Here is a 21,466-nt window from a genome sequence, read left to right on the forward strand (position 1 = left end):
CCACAACATCACCATACTATTTTCTTGGTCCTACCTATCATGTTCAGCACTTCCAGTCTTTGGTTCCTTCACTTTACCATTAATGTACCCTATTTTCCCCCTGGCATTAATGTAGAATTTAATTCCCCTACACCGGTAGTTTAGTCCACCAAAGGGAATTACAACCATGGGGAAACTCATATCCATCCCCCCCCACTCATTATATTTTGACCTCCTGAAAACCCAAAAGTTGCAGAATTCTCAGAGGACATGATTCAAAACACTATTCAGTTTCAACACACACCTTAAGACCCCTTTGACACCCATAAAAAGTCCTAGAAACACACCAGAGATGCAGTCGACATGCACACACTCTGATCTGGACACAATCTGAACACAGACCAGCTCCAATTCTCCAAAACAAATTTTTTTTTAGGTTGATTTCAGCACTCCACAAGTTTAACAGTCACAGTCCAATTTTCCAGATCATCTAAACACACCAACTACCAGGAGAGATCATAAAACAGTGTAGTCACACCAAAACAGGGTAAAAACAGGTCATTCGTGATCTACAGGTATCCCATTCTCAGGTACAGGATCACAATCCCTCTGACAGCATTCAGCAGTCTTGTTTCATAGGGTTTTTCTACGACCAAGAGAAAGGAAAAAAAAGGTAAAATAAAACTTGTACCAGTTGTAGGTCAACTTCTTTGATCTCAGTCTGGAGAAGACAGAAAGATAAAGAAGAAAGAACTTGTTCGATCTGCTCTCAAACCCAGTAGAACCGCTCTAATACCATATTAGCAGAGAAAAAAAAGAGAAATAGGGAAGAAGAGAAGAGAGAGAGAGAGAGAAGGGAGAAGAAAAGTGCAAGTGTTTGGAGAGTTAAAATCTGTCTGGCGGTGCCAGCTTATATTATTATATATAGGGTGACCATAATTAAAAGGGAAAAGACCTTTATGCCCCTGCTGTAGTGAAAGTACAAGAACAGTGATAAAAAAGCTATTTTAAACAGACCAAACTGACCCTAACTAAGCAGAATAAAAACATAAATGTAAACATTCCAACTGCACATTTGTAATAAAAAATAAAACCAATAGTTTGGACACTATATATATGGCTGTTTTGTCATATATAAACAGAATCTGAAAGATTTCTCCTTCAGGAAAAGCATAGAATGAGTAAAGATTAGGAATGAAAATATCAGATAGAAGGATTGCAAAACAATAAATTAAACATGCAGAGTTCAGATAATTGAAAAAATACTAATTAGTAATAAATAAATAGAAGAAATATGAGCAATTTGGAAGCACAACCATGCATGAAACCAGATAAAAAATTAATAATTGAAACATTACATTCTCAGTATATAAATCAGCTATGGATTGACAGCTTCCTGATAAAGAGTAAAGTACAAAGAAAAAGAACATGTAATCTGGAAATTTTAAGAAACTAATTTAACATTGTCAAATTCATTGCAGTAATTGAAGATGAAACTAATGTTTTCAGACTTGGATCAGACCAGACATTTTAAGTCAGAACCAGAAACTGATTTCCATTCTGATTTTTTAGATCACTGGTTTTAAGCTAACCCATTACAACCATGATTATTAATAGTAACTTAAAATTCTCATGAATCAATGTTTTCAGACTTGGAATGGACCAGACAATTCAACCGTCAGAACTGGGAAATGGTTGACATTCTGATTTATTAGACCACAGGTTTTTAGGTTTCTGAAGAAAAAGCTAATCTGTTGCAACCAATGAGAATTGTTAAAAACTGTCCCGGTTTCAGCAACCTAACTGGTTTTCAACAACCTGCCCAGGTCACTGTTTTATCACTTGTAAAATGACAATGGTGAGATTTGAACTTGTTAGATCTCCTTTGTATAGAGTAACATGTTACCATTGATCTATTACATCATTTTTGTTTATTTTTTTCTTTAATATCTATACTGACCAAATATGATTTATGAAAAAAAATGTGATTTATGAGACTCCAATTCTGGTCACTTGCATAAAAATACCAATGTGACACATAAAAAATATGAACTTCTAAAGAATCACACTAGAATATAAGTCCAAAAAATGCATCAGAAATTCTAGAAGCATCAGAAAAATTATGACATCACAACAAATCTCTTAGAAAAAACCAGCGGCATCATTGATTTTACAATATCAGTCAAGAAGTCTCATCTAATCAAGAGATCTCATGTAATCTATGACAACCATATTTTCAAGAGATCTCACATAATCCCTTGTTCAGAATCTAGGGTTTTCCTTCTTATCTTTCATTGGCCATCTATTCAAATGCTGACATCACTATTCTGGCTGATTATGTCAGAAGGGTAACTCTCTGCAATTGATCACTGAGATTTTTCCTGCTCTGGTACCAAGAAAAATATTCATGCATATCTGCTTTGATTAGTGGTGTGAACTGTCTAGAGAAGAAGTGGAGAGAGAAAAAAGAAATAAAGAAACATAGAAGAAAGAAGAGGAACAAGTATGAACTGCGCCTATTCTGTTGATTATATACTTTTTTATATAATGGTTGAAAAGCACAGAAATACTCCAATTAGTGTAACAAGTAACAATATATAATGAATAAAACTATTCTCTATGAACAACACCATCTACTTCATACTCCTCAATTCTCTATTCCATCAAACAAGCAATGTCAGCAGTGGAACTTCTTTTATTTTGCCAACTATTGTTAAAATATCAAAATTTAAGTAAAAACATGCTCCATTTATGCTTAAAGAAAGAAACTGGGAAATCTCAATACTTACAGGCTCCCATACTAACAGCTGTCGCACTAAACGCAAAGCCCAGACATTTGGAAACCTTCCAAACATTGACAAAAAAAATACTAACTTAATTGGCAGAGGCAATCATTTTGAGAGGAAACATAAGAAAAGAAACGAACTGAGAAATTGAAGTAATACAGAAAATGGTATGAGAAGCTAACCCTAGTTTAAGAGGATCTCTACTTTTCACTTGATGTGAAAAATACTCCTCAGAGCACTTCCAGGAAGCTGGCCAAACCCCAACCTTGATTCCAAGAGATGAACTCCCATCAGTGTTATGGAATAGTGGCATGGAATTTTTATCTTTGATTAAGGAATAACTTGCAGTTCGGATAAATATGGAGATAATGCCATCCTGAAGGACAAACATTTTCTAGATCTAAAACTTAACTTTCTGGATGCAAGTGTCAGAGACAATACCAGAACATTATATATTAACATGAAATAACAGGACAGCCTGATTTCATCTTTGTTTAGATTGATAATGTTTGCCTTTTTTCAATAATTTCTATAGAAATATATGACACTATTCTATAATTCATACCTTTATATGTAACTTCTATCATATTGCGTGTTTAAATACATGTCAAATACCTCATGTTCATATGCAAGATTAGTAGACAACCATGTTGACACACTTGATACTCAAAACCTGAGTATTGAGCATGTTAGAACATGAAAGTACATTTTTTTTATATATCTTCAGTTCAATAATTGAAGGACAGATGTATTAAGAGGGGTTCTAACATTTAAAACTACTGAAACCCCTTAAATGCTTGTTTTTAACATTTCAGGGACCCTGAAAACTGTCATGTATTGTACGATATGGTATGATACATATTGATACTTTTGAACCATGTACGAGTAAACCACCTGAAATCTTGCTTTTCCTAAGTCTCATAAGAGCACCTTGGATGAGATAAAGTACTGCTAACAATATCAAGAGAGAGAGAGAGAAAGAGTACTGCTAACAAGACTTATAGGCATAAAATCCTTTGGGTTTTGTGGCACTTTTCTTTGTGATGAGTAAGGAAAAGAAAGGATCTCATATTTTCATCATTAAATGCTTTCTTATAAAATATTCCAGACATTCTCTATATAAAATATAAAATGCCATCACGAAGATACTAGGATCCATCATGCCTGGATACAGAAACTGACAACAGGAAACAGGAAAACAATTCTCCATTTCCTAATTTTTTATAATATAGGAAAATTTTATTAAAAGCAAAAATTTAAAGAGAGAGATGGATTTATGGTCCAAACAAAAACAAAAAGCCCATAAAGATGTAGAATTTTTTACAATAAAAAATTACAGAAAAATATTGTTTCAATTTTGGATTTTTTTCTTCCTTGTCTGAGTTCAATGCATGCTTGAAACTTGTTGGTTTTGGTTTTTCTTCCCTATATTGCCGCCAGTTCAGTTTTGGGCCTCCCATTGGATTCCAGCCGAGTGTTTCCCATCTTTTGTGGGTCTTGTGCGTGTCAGTTGGTGGTTGTAGTGCTGTAGAACTGTTAAAAGGCCTACCCAACTCAAATGGATGTGCCTAAGGAGTTACAAACTGCTTCCGAAGTACTACCGGGTAATGTCGATGTCTCCAGTGGTATGATAACCACTGTAAAACTTGATGGAACCAACTTCCTAGAGTGGTCTCAATCAGCCAAGCTTACTATCGGAGGTAGGGGTAAGCTGGGATTTATTACTGATAGGGAGGAGAAGCCAAAAGCTGATGACCCTAAACTTGCTAGATGGGAACAGGATAATTCCTTGGTTATGTCATGGCTGGTGTGTTCAATGCAGCCACATATTGCCCGCAATTATATGTTCTTCTCCATTGCCAAGGATATTTGGGATCGTGTTACAGCCACGTACAAAAAATACAGCCCGAGTCTATCAACTCCGAAGAGAAGCCTATAATATACGTTAGGGGGAGAGGACTGTAGCCATGTACTTCTCTTCTTTGTAGTCTCTATGGGAAGAAATGGATCATTTGGAGAATTTGCAATAGAAGAACCCTAAGGACGGTGAACAGTATCGGAAGTATGTTGAGAAGAATCGAGTGTTTGACTTCTTGGCTGGATTGAATGGTGAGTATGATTTTACTCGACAACACATCTTGAGTGCAGATAATGTTTCCCTTGCTACTGCATACTCCTTGGTGCAGGGAGAGGAGAGTAGAAGAGTTGCTATGATGCATACCTCAGTGATGAATTATTCTACTTACATGTCTTCAAGGTCCAAGTTGAGTACAAACAAATAGGGTACTAATGAAAAGCATGAAGATGTGGTATGTGATTACTACAAGAGTCCGAGACATACAAAGGATAGGTGTTGGAAATTGAATCCACATTTGAAGCCTGACAAATTTAAAATTGCGAAGAAGGGTAATGCTCATCTTGCTATTGTTGGAGCTGATTGCCTTCCTAATGTACAGGCTCCCACACATGATTCCTCTGATGTGATGGAGGAGCTTAGGATTTTGTTGACTCAGCTTGAGAAGTCTGGGCTCTCTGCCTCTACTAGTTCTAGCAATCATTCCAATGCTTTTGCAAAATCAGGTACTGCACTTGTCAATCTTCTCCTACTAGCTCCTGGATTGTGGACTCTGGAGCTAGTGCACATATGACTGGTATGTCTTCCCACTTCACCTCTTATAAGTTGGCTCTAGGGGAAGGGAAAATCACTGTAGCTGATGGATCTCAGACCCCTATCTCTGGTCTTGGGGAGGTTAAGCTTACTCATGATCTTTCCCTAAGCTCCGTCCTTCATGTCCCCCACTTGTACAAGAATCTTTTATCTGTTAGCACTCTTACCAAATCCCATAACTGTTCAGTGACTTTTTTCCCTTCTCATTGTGTTTTTCCGGACCTGAGAATAGGGAGGACGATTGGAACTGGACACGAAGCTGATGGAGTTTACCTTTTTGATCAAACCTCTGAGCAAGGATTATTGTGCCAGATTGAGTCATGTCATGATGAAAATTTGAGTTTTTTGAAGTTGTGGCATTGTTGCCGCAGTCATGTGTCTTTTAAGTCCATTAAATTTTTGTTTCCAAACTTATGTTAGCCTAAGTCTAGTTTGGGTATGCAATGTGAAGTTTGTCATCTCTCAAAACAATGTAGAACTATATATCCTGCAAGTAATAGAAGGAGTGATGTTGCTTTCAACTTGATACACACTGATGTTTGGGGCCCATACTCTATTCCATGTATGGGTGGCTATAAATATTTTATATTGTTCATTGATGATTACTCTAGATATACTTGGCTTTACCTAATGAGGAGTAGAGATGAGGTCCCTTCCATTGTTCAAAACTTCTTCAAGATGGTGGAAACACAATTTGAAAGGCACATCAAGATAATACGGTCTGACAATGCTAAGGAGTATTGTTAGAGTGAGCCGAATAGGGGTAGTTTAGTAATCTCATGTCAGTTAAGTACTTTGCTTATGTGGCTGTTTTATTAGAGTACTCTGCCCCACACTTAAGTGAGGGCAGTTTAGTCCTTGTAAGTGTAATTAGAACCTAATAAACATAAGGGGGTCGACTGAATGGGTGACTAATCAGTTTTGACAAAACCCTCCTATTCTCTCTTTCTCTTGTCTTCTTCCTCATCTTCTTCTTCCTTCTTCACTGGTTCGGATTACTGTAGCTGCTCCAAAACATGGTATCAGAGCGAGGTTTCTGACCTGCTTCCGATTGCAAAGCATCTCAGATGTGTTCGTGACACCCTCTTCTTCGTTTCTGGCTAGTTAATGGAGAAAGCTGGTTCGCCCTAGCTCTGAGACATCACAGCTCGTTGCTCTCTGCTGCGCACAGTTTTCTTCATCAAGGAAGGTGATTTCAGCAATGAATGGTTGGCTGATACTCTCAAAGGAAGGTTGGTTATTTAGTCCTTTTGTGTTGCTGGTATTTCTGGGTAGGAACCCTTCAAGAATCAGTTAGTACTGACTAGAACCTAGAGAACTAGGTTCATTGTTGCCCTAAGAAGGGCTGTGTGTGCAGTAGCCGAAAGGTGTAGGGCTGCTGTGAGTTGTTGAGTGGTGTTAGGGCTGCTATAGGTGGCCGAGTGGTGTAAGGTGGAATGCAGTGACCTTGCCAAGCTCCTTGTGGTCGTGTAATGCCCTCTTAAGTGTGTTAAACAGATCTGAACTGGGTGTAGCAGTTTGACTGTGTTGTGGTGCTTGTGATGCACAATTTTTTTTATTGAGTGGTTGTAAGAGGGCCTACTGTTGTGTTGTGGTGCTTGTGATGCTTATGTGGGTCGTAGGTGTGTGAAGTCAGCAGTAGTGTGAAGAAGAACAAGTGTGTGCTCCCACTGTTGTGTTTAGGGGCTGCAATAGGTGCTGAAGTATCAAACTGTGAACAACATCAATCAGCTTGTAGCTGAGAAGTAAGGTTAGAGGCAACTGTGAAAGAGTACAATGGCAGCAATAGGAGATGGCTACAATGATCAGAAACCTAATGTGGTAATTTCCTCCGACTACCTAGGGGTACAAATGACCTCAATTAAGCTGAATGGGGAGAACTATGTTCCATGGGCTAAATCAGTGGAAGTGTTTCTCAAGGCAAAGAAGAAAGTAAAGCATGTAAGAGATGAGAAGCCACCGGAGGACTCTCCAGGGTTTGATGATTGGGAATAAGAAGATGCTCAAATCATGACTTGGCTGTGGAATAGTATGGAACCCAAAATTAGTGCCAACTTCATGTTCCTTGATACGACTAAGGATATATGGGAGCATGCTAAGAAGGTATATTCTGGACAAGATAACACAACAAGAGTGTATCAGCTTTATCAGGAGTATTTTGATTTACAACAAGGAACCAAAACACTAGAAGAGTACTATGCCTGCATGAAGAATATAAGGAATGAACTCAATGTCTATCACCCCCTTACTCTAGATATTAAAGTTCAGCAACAGCAAAGGGAGCAACTAGATGTTACAAGATTTTTAGTGGCGCTGAAGTCGGAATATGAACCAGTTAGAGCCCAAATATTGGGGGGCTCTACTCTTCCTACACTTGAGGAAGTATTCTCAAGGTTTCGTAGAATTTCTTTGGGACAGATAGAGAACTCCACACAGTCTGATAGATCCGCACTTGTGACAGCTAGAGGGGTTGGACATAGTACAAGAGGGGGAGGTCATGCTCCCCGAGGAGGCCGTGGCAGTTCCATGATTAGTCGGGGTGGTCGTGACTCAGGGGGAGGCCGTGGCAGAGGGAAGAATAACTCTACAAGGAAATGTACTCATTGTGGTAGAGAGGGACACAGTGAATTTCTGTTATGATCTACATGGCCCTCCCTCTAAATGGGCTAATCATGCTGTAGCAGGTGAGGTTGATAACAGTGACAGTAAACCGGCAGACCGAACTCCTCCCACTTCTACATCTACCTCTGGGAGGGAAATGGTGAGCGTACCGCGTGATGAGTATGAACGGTTCCTTCAAACTACTTCACAGCATACCACTGCCACACTTGCCCAATCAGGTATTGCTTGCATGTCATCTAAAACCTCTCCCTAGATTATTGACTCTGGAGCCTCAGATCATATGACCGGGACTCCAGGTGTGTTCTCTTCTTTTTCTGAAACCTCTACATCACAAACTGTTACACTTGCCAATGGGTCCTCATCTCCCATATGTGGTGTTGGTAATGTTGACATGGCTTTTGTGCCCTTATCATCTGTTTTATAAGTCCCTAAGTTTCCATTCAATCTTATGTCTGTTAGTAAAATAACCAAAGCTCTTAACTGTTCTGTTACCTTCTTTCCTTCCACTTGTGTTTTTTAGGATCTCAAGACGGGGAAGAAGATTGGTGGGGGGCATGAAGCTGGTGGACTGTATTATCTTGACGGTGGTGGATCTTCTATTGCTCTTCAGACTTCACTTACTCCTCTACAATGGCATTGCCGACTGGGACATCCATCTCTCAAGGCTCTCAAGATTTTGGTCCCGTCATTGAGTCAGTTGAAAAACAGCCCACTTGGTGTATGGAACCGTTTGAGATTAGATGCAAACCAGAAAATGAACAAACAAGAGAGGAAGAGAAGAGAGAGTTGGCGGCAATGAGTGTTAGAGAGTAAGAGGTTCGAACATAACCCCACTCTAACACTCTAAACATCTTATTAATAAGTTAATCTTTGACAAATTACAGAGAGGCCCTTGAGTGAGCAGGAAAATACAAAAAACAGACTATTACAGAGTATGGGCCCAGAATAAGGCCCACAACAGAGAGAAACATAACATAACATAAATGACAGTCTATGGGCCATTCGGCCCATCTTCTCTACACTCCCCCTCAAGCTGAGCATAGATGTTAATCATGCCCAGCTTGCCAGTGTCATGTTGAAGCCTTGCCTTGGAAATGCCCTTGGTGAGAAAATCTGCCAATTGTCCTTCAGAAGTAATGAATGGAAGACACACTTCACCGGAGGAGACTCTTTCACGAATAAAGTGTCTATCAACCTCAATATGTTTGGTTCTATCATGTTGGACCGGGTTGTGAGCAATGTTGATGGCAGCCTGATTATCACAGTACAACATCATGGGTTTGTCATGATCTACCCCAAGTTCTTCCATTAAGGACCTTAGCCACAACAATTCCGAGACTCCATGTGGCATGGCTCTATATTCTGCTTTTGCGGAGGATCGAGCCACAACTGTTTGTTTCTTACTCCTCCAAGAGACAACATTACCAGCCACCAGACTGCAATACCCTGAAGTAGATCTTCTATCATCAATATTTCCAGCCCAATCAGCATCAGTATAGGCTTCAAGTTTCAGATGACCATGTTTGGCAAATAGAATTCCTTTTCCTGGAGAGCCTTTCAGATAGCACAAAATCCGTTCTGCTGCTGCCATATGGGTATCTCTAGGAGCATGCATGAACTGGCTAATGCAACTGACAGCATACGCAATATCTGGCCTAGTCATGCACAGGTACAAAAGCTTCCCAAGAAGTCTCTGAAAGACCCCTTTGTCTTCCAACAAAGTTCCATCCGAAGCTGAAAGTTTGTGACTCATATCAATAGGAGTTGCAGCTGGTCTTGCACCCAATTTGCTAGTTTCAGACAACAAATCAAGGACATATTTCCTCTGGGAAATAAGAATCCCATCCCTGGATCTGGCAACTTCTATGCCAAGGAAATATCTCAACTCCCCCAGATCCTTAATCTCAAATTCTGTACGAAGGAAAGACTTAAGGCCCAGAATGCCTGAGGCATCATCACCAGTCACTATAATGTCATCAACATACACAATGAGATACACTGCTAGAGACCCACTTTTCTTCACAAAAAGAGTATGATCTGACTGTGTCTGAACATAGCCGAATTTAACAAGTGCAGCTCTAAATCTCTCAAACCAGGCTCTAGGAGATTGTTTGAGGCCATAAAGAGATTTCTTCAGTTTACATACCTTTCCTTGCATATCTTTCCCATACATTCCTGGAGGAAGACACATGTAGACCTCCTCATGTAAGTCACCATTCAGAAATGCATTCTTTACATCTAACTGATAGAGAGGCCAATCAAAGTGAGCTGCCAGAGATAAAAGAACCCTCACAGATGTCATCTTAGCAACAGGGGCAAAAGTCTCCAGATAGTCAATCCCATATGTCTGTGTGTAGCCCTTTGCAACAAGTCTGGCCTTGTACCTCTCAATAGTCCCATCTGCCCTGTATTTAATGGTAAACACCCACTTGCATCCAACTGGATCCTTCCCTTTAGGCAAATTCACCACCTCCCAAGTACCATTTTCATGTAGAGCATCCATTTCAGCCTGCATGGCATCTCTCCATTCTGGAATCCCAAGAGCTTCTGATACAGACCTAGGAATGGGGTTAGAAGCAACTGAAGAGAGGTAGGCACAATATGAAGGGGAAAGTAGGTCGTAAGAAAGGTGTTTGGAAATGCAGTGTGCAGTACACTTCCGCTTTCCTTTCCTAACAGCAATGGGGACATCAAGATCTGGGAAGGAGGATTCCAAGGGAGCTGAAGCAATACCTGTTATCTCATCTGTGATTGGGAGGGTATGAGCCTCATCTGTTGTAAGGGAAACCACTTGCTCATTCCCGGATCTCTGCCTTTGATACACTTTGGGATTATGGGTAGGACGAGGAGGTAAAGAAATAGGAGCACTAGGACAAGAAGAATGAAGTGGCTGATCCTCCTTTGATTCATTTTGTGAGGATACAGATTTGTCAAGAGACTGAACTGGGACAGGAAGGGGAAGAGCAAAAACTTGTGACAGACTCTCCCCCTATTGACAATGTCCTTCCTAAGAGGAACCATAAAAAGGAGAAAGTTCATCAAAGGTAACATCCATAGAGACATGTCTGGTGCCAGTCTTTGGATCAAAACAACAATAACCCTTTTGTGTCGGGGAGTAACCAAGGAAGATGCATTTGTGGGCTTTTGGTTCAAACTTGTGTCTCTGCACACTTGGAATGTGAACATAACAGGTACAACCAAATACACGAAGAGGAATTGGGAAGAGATCCTTATCTGGATGAAGAAGACTGAAGGGGGATTTAAACCCTAAAACCCTGGATGGCATACGGTTTATGAGATAGGTAGCAGTAAGTACAGCATCACCCCAAAATCTTGTGGGAACATGTGAGGCAAATAAAAGGCTCCTTGCAACTTCAACAATATGTCTATTTTTCCTCTCAGCAACTCCATTTTGTTCAGGGGTTCTAACACAGGAGCTTTGGTGAATAACCCCCATGTCAGAGAGATACAAGGATAAGCTCTTCTCAAAATACTCTTTTGCATTGTCAGATCTGAAAACCTTAATTCTGGTACCAAATTGAGTTAAAACAAGCTCATGAAATTGCCTCACAAGTCTCGGGACTTCGTCTCGGGATTTCATTAAGTATATCCAAGTGAATCTAGAAAAGTCATCAATAAACAGGATAAAGTATTTGTAGCCCCCCATAGAGGGTAAGTGGTAAGGCCCCCACACATCAGAGTGTACAATATGAAAAAGAAAAGAGGATCTTTTATTGCTCACAGGGTAAGTTTTTCTACAATGCTTTGACAACTGACATGACTCACAATTGAGACTGGACACACTGACTCCCTTAAACAATTTGGGAAACAAATGACTTAAAGCAGAAAAAGGTAAATGACCCAACCAACAATGACTCAACATAATTTGACTGATAGACTCTGAAGAAGTAGAACCAAAAGCAACATTCTTGGGATGATCAAAGCATTGGCCAGGGGTGTCAAGCAAGTATATTCCATTCGCTTCATGGCCACTCCCAATCACCTTCCGAGACTTCAGGTCCTGAAACACACAGTGAGAAGGGAAAAAGGTTACACAACAATCCAATGACTTGGTCAAGCTACTTACAGATAACAAGTTGGTATTTAACTTAGGTACATGAAGAGTGGAACATAAAAGTAAAGAGTCTGTAGGCTTGACAGTTCCCTTGCCAGAAATGGGGGCAAGAGAACCATTAGCTAAGGTGATTTTGTCACGACCAGGAAGCAAATCATATGACACAAACAAAGTGGAAAGGTTGGTCATGTGATCAGAAGCACCTGAGTCAATGATCCAAGGGGTCTTGGGATTACCTGAGGTAGATGCATGGTTAGCAGAAGCCCTTATACCTGAGTGAGCAAATGCAGTGGTGGCTGGACTTCCAGAAGGGTTGGATGATGAAGTTACACCTTCAAGCTGGCTGATCATCCTTCCAAACTTCTCATATTCAGCTTTCATGGCTGCCAATTGTGCACTTGCAGACTCAAACTCTGTATCTGTACTTGTGGCAGTATGTGCACTTCCTGTCTTTCTACTATCATTCTTCTTCTGGAATCGGATAGGAACAAGACTGGGATGCAATTTCCAGCACTTGTCCTTAGTGTGTTTCGGCTTCTTGCAATATTCACACACCACCTCCTTCTTTCCTGTGCCACTGGGAGCTCCTGTAACCCCTTTGGGTTTGATTCCCATATTTGCAAAATGATCATTGATACTGACCCCTTGAACCTGCACTTTCCTCCTACTTTCTTCACTGCTGACCAAAGCATATGCTTGAGACAATGAAACATCTTCCTTGGACAAGATGTTTTGCTTTGTAATGTCATATTCAGAATTGAGCCCTGTCAAGAACTCAAAGACCCTATTCCTTTCAACCAATTTCCTATATGTTTCAGCATCCTTAGAGGTATCCCATGTCACGGCCTCTATCAAATCAATCTCTTGCCATATAGATTTTAGGGCTGAGAAGTATGCTGCAAGTGACTTCTCCCCCTGTCTTAGAATCTTCACATCACTTCTCAGTTTGTAAGCTCTAGCAACATTCAACTTCTGGGAGTAAGTTTCTGCAACACTATCCCAGATTTCTTTAGCCGAGTTCATCCACAAGTAATGTTGGCTAATCTGTGGCTGCATTGAGTTCACAAGCCACTCAATCACTGTGTAATTCTCCTGCACCCATTTCTCATAAGAGGGATCCTCCTCTGGGGGAGCTTTCTTGCTCCCAGAGATAAACCCCCACTTTCCTCTACTGCAAATATGAATTTTTACGGATTGTGACTAGGCCAAATAATTGGTTCCATCCAATTTAACTATAGTTACAGCCAACAAGGAATCAGTTGTAGTTCCCAAATTATGTCCATATTCAGCAGTGCTCTTGTTCTCAATTTCTGAGAAGTCCATTATGTAACAGCTTCAATTAGGGTTTCGGCAGGCCTTTAAAAGTGATCTGATTTCAAAGAACTCAGATTGAGTTGAAACAGTAGCAAACACAACAACTCACAAACTCAGTTCAGAACTGACAGCCGTGAGAACCAAGTTCGGTGGCAGCACTTTCAAAGAGGAGAAACCTTGATTCAGCCTTCAAGGAACAATCAGTAGGCCTCCAAACAATATGTATTCTTGGTTCCCAACAATAATTTCCCAAGGAAAACAAAGAAAACAGTCCACAGTACCTAAGAGGACTTTTTACAAACATTATGTATGCAACAGTCAACACTTCACTGTTAACAAGTAGAAATCACTTCAAGAACACTTTGTCTAAGTCCAAGAAGCAGCTGAACTAAGTAGAGGCTTGTACCACTTAATTTAGAACAGTTTTTTTAGCAGTTTGGAAGCCCAATAACAGCCGAACCACACTTCCAGAATAACCCAGAAATCAGTCCAGCAACAGTGGGCCGAATGGAGGTGTTTTGAATGCTTTAACAGTCCTCCCAGATAACAAAAGAATAACTCAGCAAAGAACTGAGAAAAGACTTACAGCAAGAGAGTCTCTGGTTTCAACTATAAACCAGGCCGAACACTTGTTCTCTGAGATAATTTCGAAAGTCCTTTTCTCTGATTTCAAATCAGGCCAAACAACTTGCTCTCTGATTCTTCCTGGTCACCGAACCCTTCTCCAAGTGTATAGAAACTTGGGCACCCTCCAATAACCTCCAAGAACCAGGCGGATGACTGTAAACTTTCAGCCCTAGAACCTCCTCATGTAGTTGGCTGAACTAGAACCACATGAGGGACACGCCAAGCAATGACCCGCTCTGATACCAAGTTGAAAAACAGCCCACTTGGTGTATGGAACTGTTTGAGATTAGATGCAAACCAGAAAATGAACAAACAAGAGAGGAAGAGAAGAGAGAGTTGGCGGCAATGAGTGTTAGAGAGTAAGAGGTTCGAACATAACCCCACTCTAACACTCTAAACATCTTATTAATAAGTTAATCTTTGACAAATTACAGAGAGGCCCTTGAGTGAGCAGGAAAATACAAAAAACAGACTATTACAGAGTATGGGCCCAGAATAAGGCCCACAACAGAGAGAAACATAACATAACATAAAATGATAGTCTATGGGCCATTCGGCCCATCTTCTCTACAGAGTCATTTGTCAGTTTTGCAATGTGAGTCATGTCAGTTTGGAAAACATCGTCGTGTGTCCTTCAGTCCAAGAGTTGAGAGTCGTATGTTGAGTCCTTTTTCTTTGGTTCATTCAGATGTCTGGGGTCCAATCAAAATAGAGTCCTATAATGGGTACAAGTATTTTGTCTCCTTTATTGATGATTGTTCAAGAATGACATGGATTTACTTAATGAAAGAAAGAAGTGAATTGTTTTCCATTTTTCAAAAATTCCATGCTGAAATATGCACACAATTTGGTGTTCCAATCAAAATTCTCCGTTCAGATAATGGTCGTGAATACTTTCTTACTTCATTTCAACAGTATTTAGAACAGCATGGCATTATTCATCAGACATCATGTGCATACACCCCTCAACAAAATGGGGTAGCTGAACGGAAGAACCGTCAACTTCTTGAAACTGCTCGGTCTATTCTTCACCACATGAATGTTCCTAAACGTTTTTGGAGTGATGCTGTACTCACTGCATGTTTTCTCATTAATCGGATGCCCTCCTTCATCCTTCATGGTCGGTCCCCCTTCTCTATCTTGTTTCCCAATTTATCTCCATTCCCATTAATTCCTTGTGTCTTTGGTTGTGTGTGCTTTGTCCACAATCTGAGCCCTGGAATAGACAAGCTAGATGCACGCTCAATTAAATCTGTCTTCCTTGGCTACTCACGGACTCAAAAAGGGTACAAGTGTTATAATCCCATTACCCGGAAGTGCTATGTCTGCCCTGATGTCACCTTTTTTGAGTCAGTCCCCTTCTTCTCAAGTCCTGAAGTGCCTTCGTCATCACCTCATCCCGTGTAGATCACCACCGAACGTCCACCAATCAGGCAAGTGTATACACGTCGAACGACATCGGCCCCTCCTCCAGCTTCTACCTGATCTGCGGATCCTCTCATGGCTCCTATTGTTGAACCTTCAGACCTTGACCTACCCATTGCCTTACGGAAAGGTAAACGCAGTTCTACCCTCCATCCCATTTCCAATTTTGTTTCATTATCTCGTCTTTCTACATCACATCGCCAGTTTGTTTCCCTTTTATCCTCTATTTCCAAACCTAACAATGTTCAAGAAGCTCTCAGTTCACCTGATTGGCAGCGGGCAATGGAGGAGGATCTTTCTGCTCTTCAACATACTCAAACGTGGGAACTTACTACTCTCCCACCTGGTAAGCATGCTGTGGGATGTAAATGGGTGTATACTGTGAAATACTTGCCAGATGGTAGTGTGGAGCGTCTGAAGGCCAGACTTGTTGCTAAAGGTTACTCACAGTTGTATGGAGTGGACTACATGGAGACATTCTCTCCGGTGGCTAAGATTGGTTCTGTTCGTGTACAAATTTCCCTGGCAGTTATGTATGATTGGCCTCTGTTTCAGCTTGATATAAAGAATGCCTTTCTCCATGGTGATCTTGTGGAGGAGGTATATATGGAGCAACCACCTGGGTTTGTTGCTCAGGGGGAGGATGGTAAGGTATGCAGATTGAAGAAGGCAATTTATGGGCTGAAACAATCGCCGCATGCTTGGTTTGGGAAGGTCAATGAAGTGGTGAAGAGTTTTGGAATGAAGCAGTGCTAGGTAAATCACTCAGTGTTCAGCTATGACTCAGAAGCTGGGAAGATTCTATTAGTGGTCTATGTGGATGATATTGTCATTACTGGCAGTGATAAATTAGGGATTGGCAAATTAAAGGTATTTCTGCAAAATCATTTCCAAACAAAAGATCTTGGAACATTGAAATATTTCTTGGGAATAGAGGTTGCCAGGTCAAAACAAGGTGTAAATCTGTGCCAAAGAAAATATGTTCTTGATCTATTGGAAGAAACAGGACTGTTAGGTGCAAAACCGGCTGAGACCCCTATGGAACCAAATGTTAAGTTGAGCAGTGATACAGGAGAAGTATTTGAAGATCCTGGAAGGTATAGACGACTAGTGGGGAAGCTGAACAATCTGACTATCACGAGACCCGACATATCCTTTGCAGTCAGTGTGGTGAGCCAATTCATGCAGAACCCTCGTATACCTCACTAGGATGCAATTCTTAGAATTGTGAGGTATCTGGAAGGAGCTCCAGGCCGTGGACTATTGTATAAACCAGGAGGAAAACTTGAAGTAGTGGGGTATACAGATGCAGATTGGGCAGGCTCAGTGAATGATAGAAGATCTACTACGGGCTATTGCACATTTCTTGGAGGAAATCTTGTGATGTGGAAGAGTAAAAAGCAGACGGTTGTGGCCAGAAGTAGTGCTGAAGCTGAGTATAGGGCCATGGCACATACTACCTATGAGTTAGTGTGGTTGAGGAATCTTCTACAAGAAATTGGGTTTCACATGGATAAACCTATGAGACTGTATTGTGACAACCAAGCTGCACTCCATATCTCATCCAATCCTGTATTTCATGAGAGAACAAAGCACATAGAGGTTGATTGCCACTTTGTGAGGGAGAAGGTCCTTGCTGGAGAGATAAACACAGAACATGTGGGCTCGAATGATCAATGGGCAGATTTGTTTACAAAAGCTCTAAACTCAGGGAAAGTGAACCATCTATGTAACAAGCTGGGATTATATGACATATATTCTCCAGCTTGAGGGGGAGTGTTAGAGTGAGCCGAATAGGGGTAGTTTAGTAATCTCATGTCAGTTAAGTACTTTGCTTATGTGGCTATTTTATTAGAGTACTCTGCCCCACACTTAAGTGAGGGCAGTTTAGTCATTGTAAGTGTAATTAGAACCTAATAAACATAAGGGGGTCGACTGAATGGGTGACTAATCAGTTTTGACAAAACCCTCCTGTTCTCTCTTTCTCTTGTCTTCTTCCTCATCTTCTTCTTCCTTCTTCACTGGTTCGGATTACTGTAGCTGCTCCAAAACAAGTATTTTGAAAAGCATCTGCAGTTATTCCTTGAAGGAAAGGGAGCAATTCATCAAAGTTCATGCTCTCACACTCCACAACAGAATGGTATAGCAAAGAGAAAAAACAGACATGTTGTTGAGGTGGCAAGAGGCCTTCTCTTCCAGATGAATGTACCAACTCGATTCTAGGGATGCAGTTGAAGCAGTAGTGTATCTCATTAATAGACTTCCTTCATGATCCCTTTCTCTTCAATCACATTATCAACTTTTGTTTCCTAAGGATCCTATTTTCAGTTTGCCTCTCAGAGTCTTTGGTTGTAGCTGCTTTGTTCTTGACATGAGTCCTTCTCGCCTGAAACTTAACCCTAAATCTATCAAATGCATATTTTTGGACTACTCTCCAGTCCAAAAGGGGTACAAGTGCTTTGATCCCCATACTGGCCGAAGGTACATATCTAAGGATGTTACATTCCTTGAGTCTACTCCATATTCTCAGTCCACTCGTCCTTCTCTTCAAGGGGAGAGTCTTTGTGAAGATCAAACTCCTTTTTGTTTTCCTGTTCCTACCTCTATGGACATTCCTAGTTTGTCTTCCCCTTGTAGTAACAGTGTTCCTCCTCCTCCTCCTCCTCCTCCTGTTCCTCTCCAGCAATCCTGGAAATAGTGGTTTATAAGGCATAGAAGGAAGGATACTCCTGAGGCTGAATGTCCACAACAACCGAATCACCCAATTCTAGGTAACTCTAAAAGCAGCTCTGAACTTCCTTCTCCTACTATTATTGAGCCTGATGTCTCACAATCTGACCTTGACCTTCCCATTGCAGTTAGAAAAGGAAAAAGGAAATGCAGTGCTTACCCCATCACTAACTATGTTTCTTATGATGCTCTTTCACCCTCCTATCATGCCTATGTTACTGCTATCTCCTCTGTTTCTTTTCTTTGTAATGTTTTAGATGCAGTTCAGTCACCTCAGTGGAAGGGTGCTATGAACCAAGAGATAGAGGCTCTCTTAAAAAAACCATACTTGGGAGCTTGTTCCTCTTCCTGAAGCAAAGTTCCAGCGGGCTGCAACTAGGTGTATATCATTAAACATCGGGCTGATGGATCAATTGAAAGATACAAAGCTAGGTTGGTGGCAAAAGGATACACCCAGACATATGGGATAGACTATCAAAAGAACTTTGCTCCTGTAGCCAAAATGAACTCTATCCGAGTTATTATGTCTCTTGCTGTTCATTATTCATGGCCTCTATATCAAATGGATGTGAAGAATGCCTTCCTAAATGGAGATCTTCAAGAGGAGGTATACATGGATTTACCACCAGGGGTAATCTTACCCAACAGTGAGGGGAAGGTTTATCGTTTAAGAAAATCTCTTTATGGGCTTAAATAGTCCCCTAGAGCTTGGTTTGATAGATTCAGAAAGGCTATTCTCAAAATTGGGTTTACATAATCACAAGCAGACCATACTTTGTTTATACAAAAGGTTAATGGCCTACTCACCTTGTTGATAGTGTATGTGGATGATATTGTTGTTGTAGAGAAGATGGGCCGAATGGCCCATAGACAGTTAGTTCATGTTATGTTATGTTATGTTATGTTTCTCTCTGTTGTGGGCCTTATTCTGGGCCCATACTCTGTATTATTCTGTTTTTTGTATTTTCCTGCTCTCTCAAGGGCCTCTCTGTAATTTGTTAAAGATTAACTTATTAATAAGATGTTTAGAGTGTTAGAGAGAGGTAATGTTTTGAACCTCTTACTCTCAAACACTCATAGCCGCCAGCTCTTTCTTCTCTACTTCTCTTGTTTGTTCTCTTTTCTGGTTTGCATCTAATCTCAAACAGTTCCACACATCAAGTGGGCTGTTTTTCAACTGTTGTCATGGAGATGATCACTCTGGGATAAACCAACTAAACTCATTCCTTGCTTCTGAATTTGAAATAAAAAATCTTGGGAATCTCAAATACTTTCTTGGAATCGAAGTTGCAAGGTCAAAGGGAGGGATTTTCATTTCACAGAGGAAGTATGTCCTGGATCTCCTTCATGAGGTTGGGAAACTAGGGTGTAAGCCAATTGAAACTCCTATTGACTCCAATCATAAACTGAGTGCTGATGATGAAGATATTCTTCCAGACAGGGGTGTCTACCAGAGGCTTGTTGGCCGGCTTCTTTACCTGTGCCTGACTAGACCTGATATAACCTGTGCTTTTAGCATGGTGAGTCAGTATATGCACAGTCCTAGAACTTCACATATGCAGGCTATCAACAGGATTCTCACCTACCTAAAGGGGTGTCCAGGTAAAGGAATGCTATACTCTAACCAGGGACATCTCAAGGTTGAGACTTATACTAATGCTGATTGAGCAGGTTCTATAGATGATAGAAGACCCACCTCCGGTTACTGCACCTTGGTAGGAGGTAATGTTTTGTCTTGGAAAAGCAAAAAACAATCTATTGTTGGCCGATCTAGTGCTGAAGCTGAATATAGAGCTATGGCTCATGGTGTATACTGTATCGGAGTTGCTATGGTTGAAGTCTTTGTTATCAGAAATTGGGATCCAAGCTGAAACCCCAATGATGCTACACTGTGTTAATCAAGCTGCCATAAACATTGCTCATAACCCTATTCAACATGACCACACAAAGCATACTGAAGTTGACAGACACTTCATTAGAGAAAAGATAGCTAATGGAGAGATATGTGTGCCTTTTGTTAGGTTAGAGAACCAACTTGCTGATTGCCTCACTAAGGGTCTCAACAAGCCAAAACTTGATAGAAACTTGAGCAAGCTGGGCATGATAGATATATATGCTTAGCTTGAGAGGGAGTGTTGAGAATGTGTATTTGGCTTTAAGGGTATTGTTGTCTTTTCCTAATTTTTGTATTTGGGCGCCCTTAAAGGGCATGACTGTAATTTCAGATTTAACATATAATGGAATATTTTGGGTGTGAACAGTAACACCCTATTCTCTCTTGTAACTCTTCTTCTTCCTCTTCTTCTTCTTTCTTTCTTCCCTCTTCCTACACTCGACAACTTACTTGGTGCTGTATCAGATATGTATTAAATCTGACACCATATACAAGGCGTGTAGTGGTATCCAAGTATTTAGATTAAGGGACATTTCTCCACCAGAACTATAACCTACCTTTGTGATTTATTCCCTTCAAATGGATTCATAAGCCACCATGGGAGTCCAACAGCAAGAAGCCACATTTCAAGCACATTAAGAAAAGGGTGCCTATGCCTTCTCACAACTACAAGTTGTAACATTAATAATCTCTCTTCTAACCATTACTTCAATGATCAGAAATAAGGATAAGTTGAACCCTTGGTTTTGCTGGCAATCTTAAAAGACCTTCCTAGTGTATGCGTGCATGGATTGGGAGCAAATGAAAAATATGATGATTGTCATGGAAAATTAGAGTGAGGAAGGAAGATTGCAAATCATGGGCAGATTCAAAGGAAAGGTTCTCAAATTGGGTTAATATTGATGATGGGTCATTGAAGCCCTTTTCTTTGGGATGTTTCTTATGTGTTTTTCTTTCTTTCTTTCTTTCTTTTTTGTTTACTTACTTTTGATTTTGAATGCTTCGTATCCTCTGTTTATGTTATAGGGGATGGCAATGTGCCTTCATATATTTGTGGGAGGCTGTTGATTGATTTAGGTAAACTAACTTGGATTCAACATGTCATAATCATTCATCATCGTCCATGCCTTATCCTAACTATGGTCTTCATATTTATATATAATTGCAAACTAATAAACACTTTACCTATAAGAAAAGAGAAGTACAACATTTATAAAGACAACCTTCTGCTATAATTTTTGGGCAGCACTAAATGTTGTAAATTAGCATCAAAAGAGTTGAAGAAACAACCTTATCCACAAAACAAAGAGATGAAGAAAAGAATGAGAAAAAAATGATAGAAAGTC

At 40.4% G+C, this 21,466-nt stretch overlaps 1 protein-coding gene across 1 annotated transcript in view; it reads right to left on the reverse strand.

The window, feature by feature from the left end:
• The window catches only part of LOC104596679 (uncharacterized), a 193,226-nt gene that overhangs the window by 11,248 nt on the left and 160,512 nt on the right, over window positions 1–21,466 (reverse strand). Inside the window, 2 exon segments of the mRNA XM_088895128.1 lie at window positions 2,769–2,823; window positions 2,948–3,141. Of these exon segments, the coding sequence (XP_088751254.1) occupies window positions 2,769–2,823; window positions 2,948–3,141 (249 nt within the window).

The sequence above is a fragment of the Nelumbo nucifera genome, chromosome 1, assembly GCF_055504915.1.
Source record: "Nelumbo nucifera cultivar China Antique chromosome 1, China Antique-T2T, whole genome shotgun sequence".
Taxonomy (NCBI): Eukaryota; Viridiplantae; Streptophyta; class Magnoliopsida; order Proteales; family Nelumbonaceae; genus Nelumbo; species Nelumbo nucifera.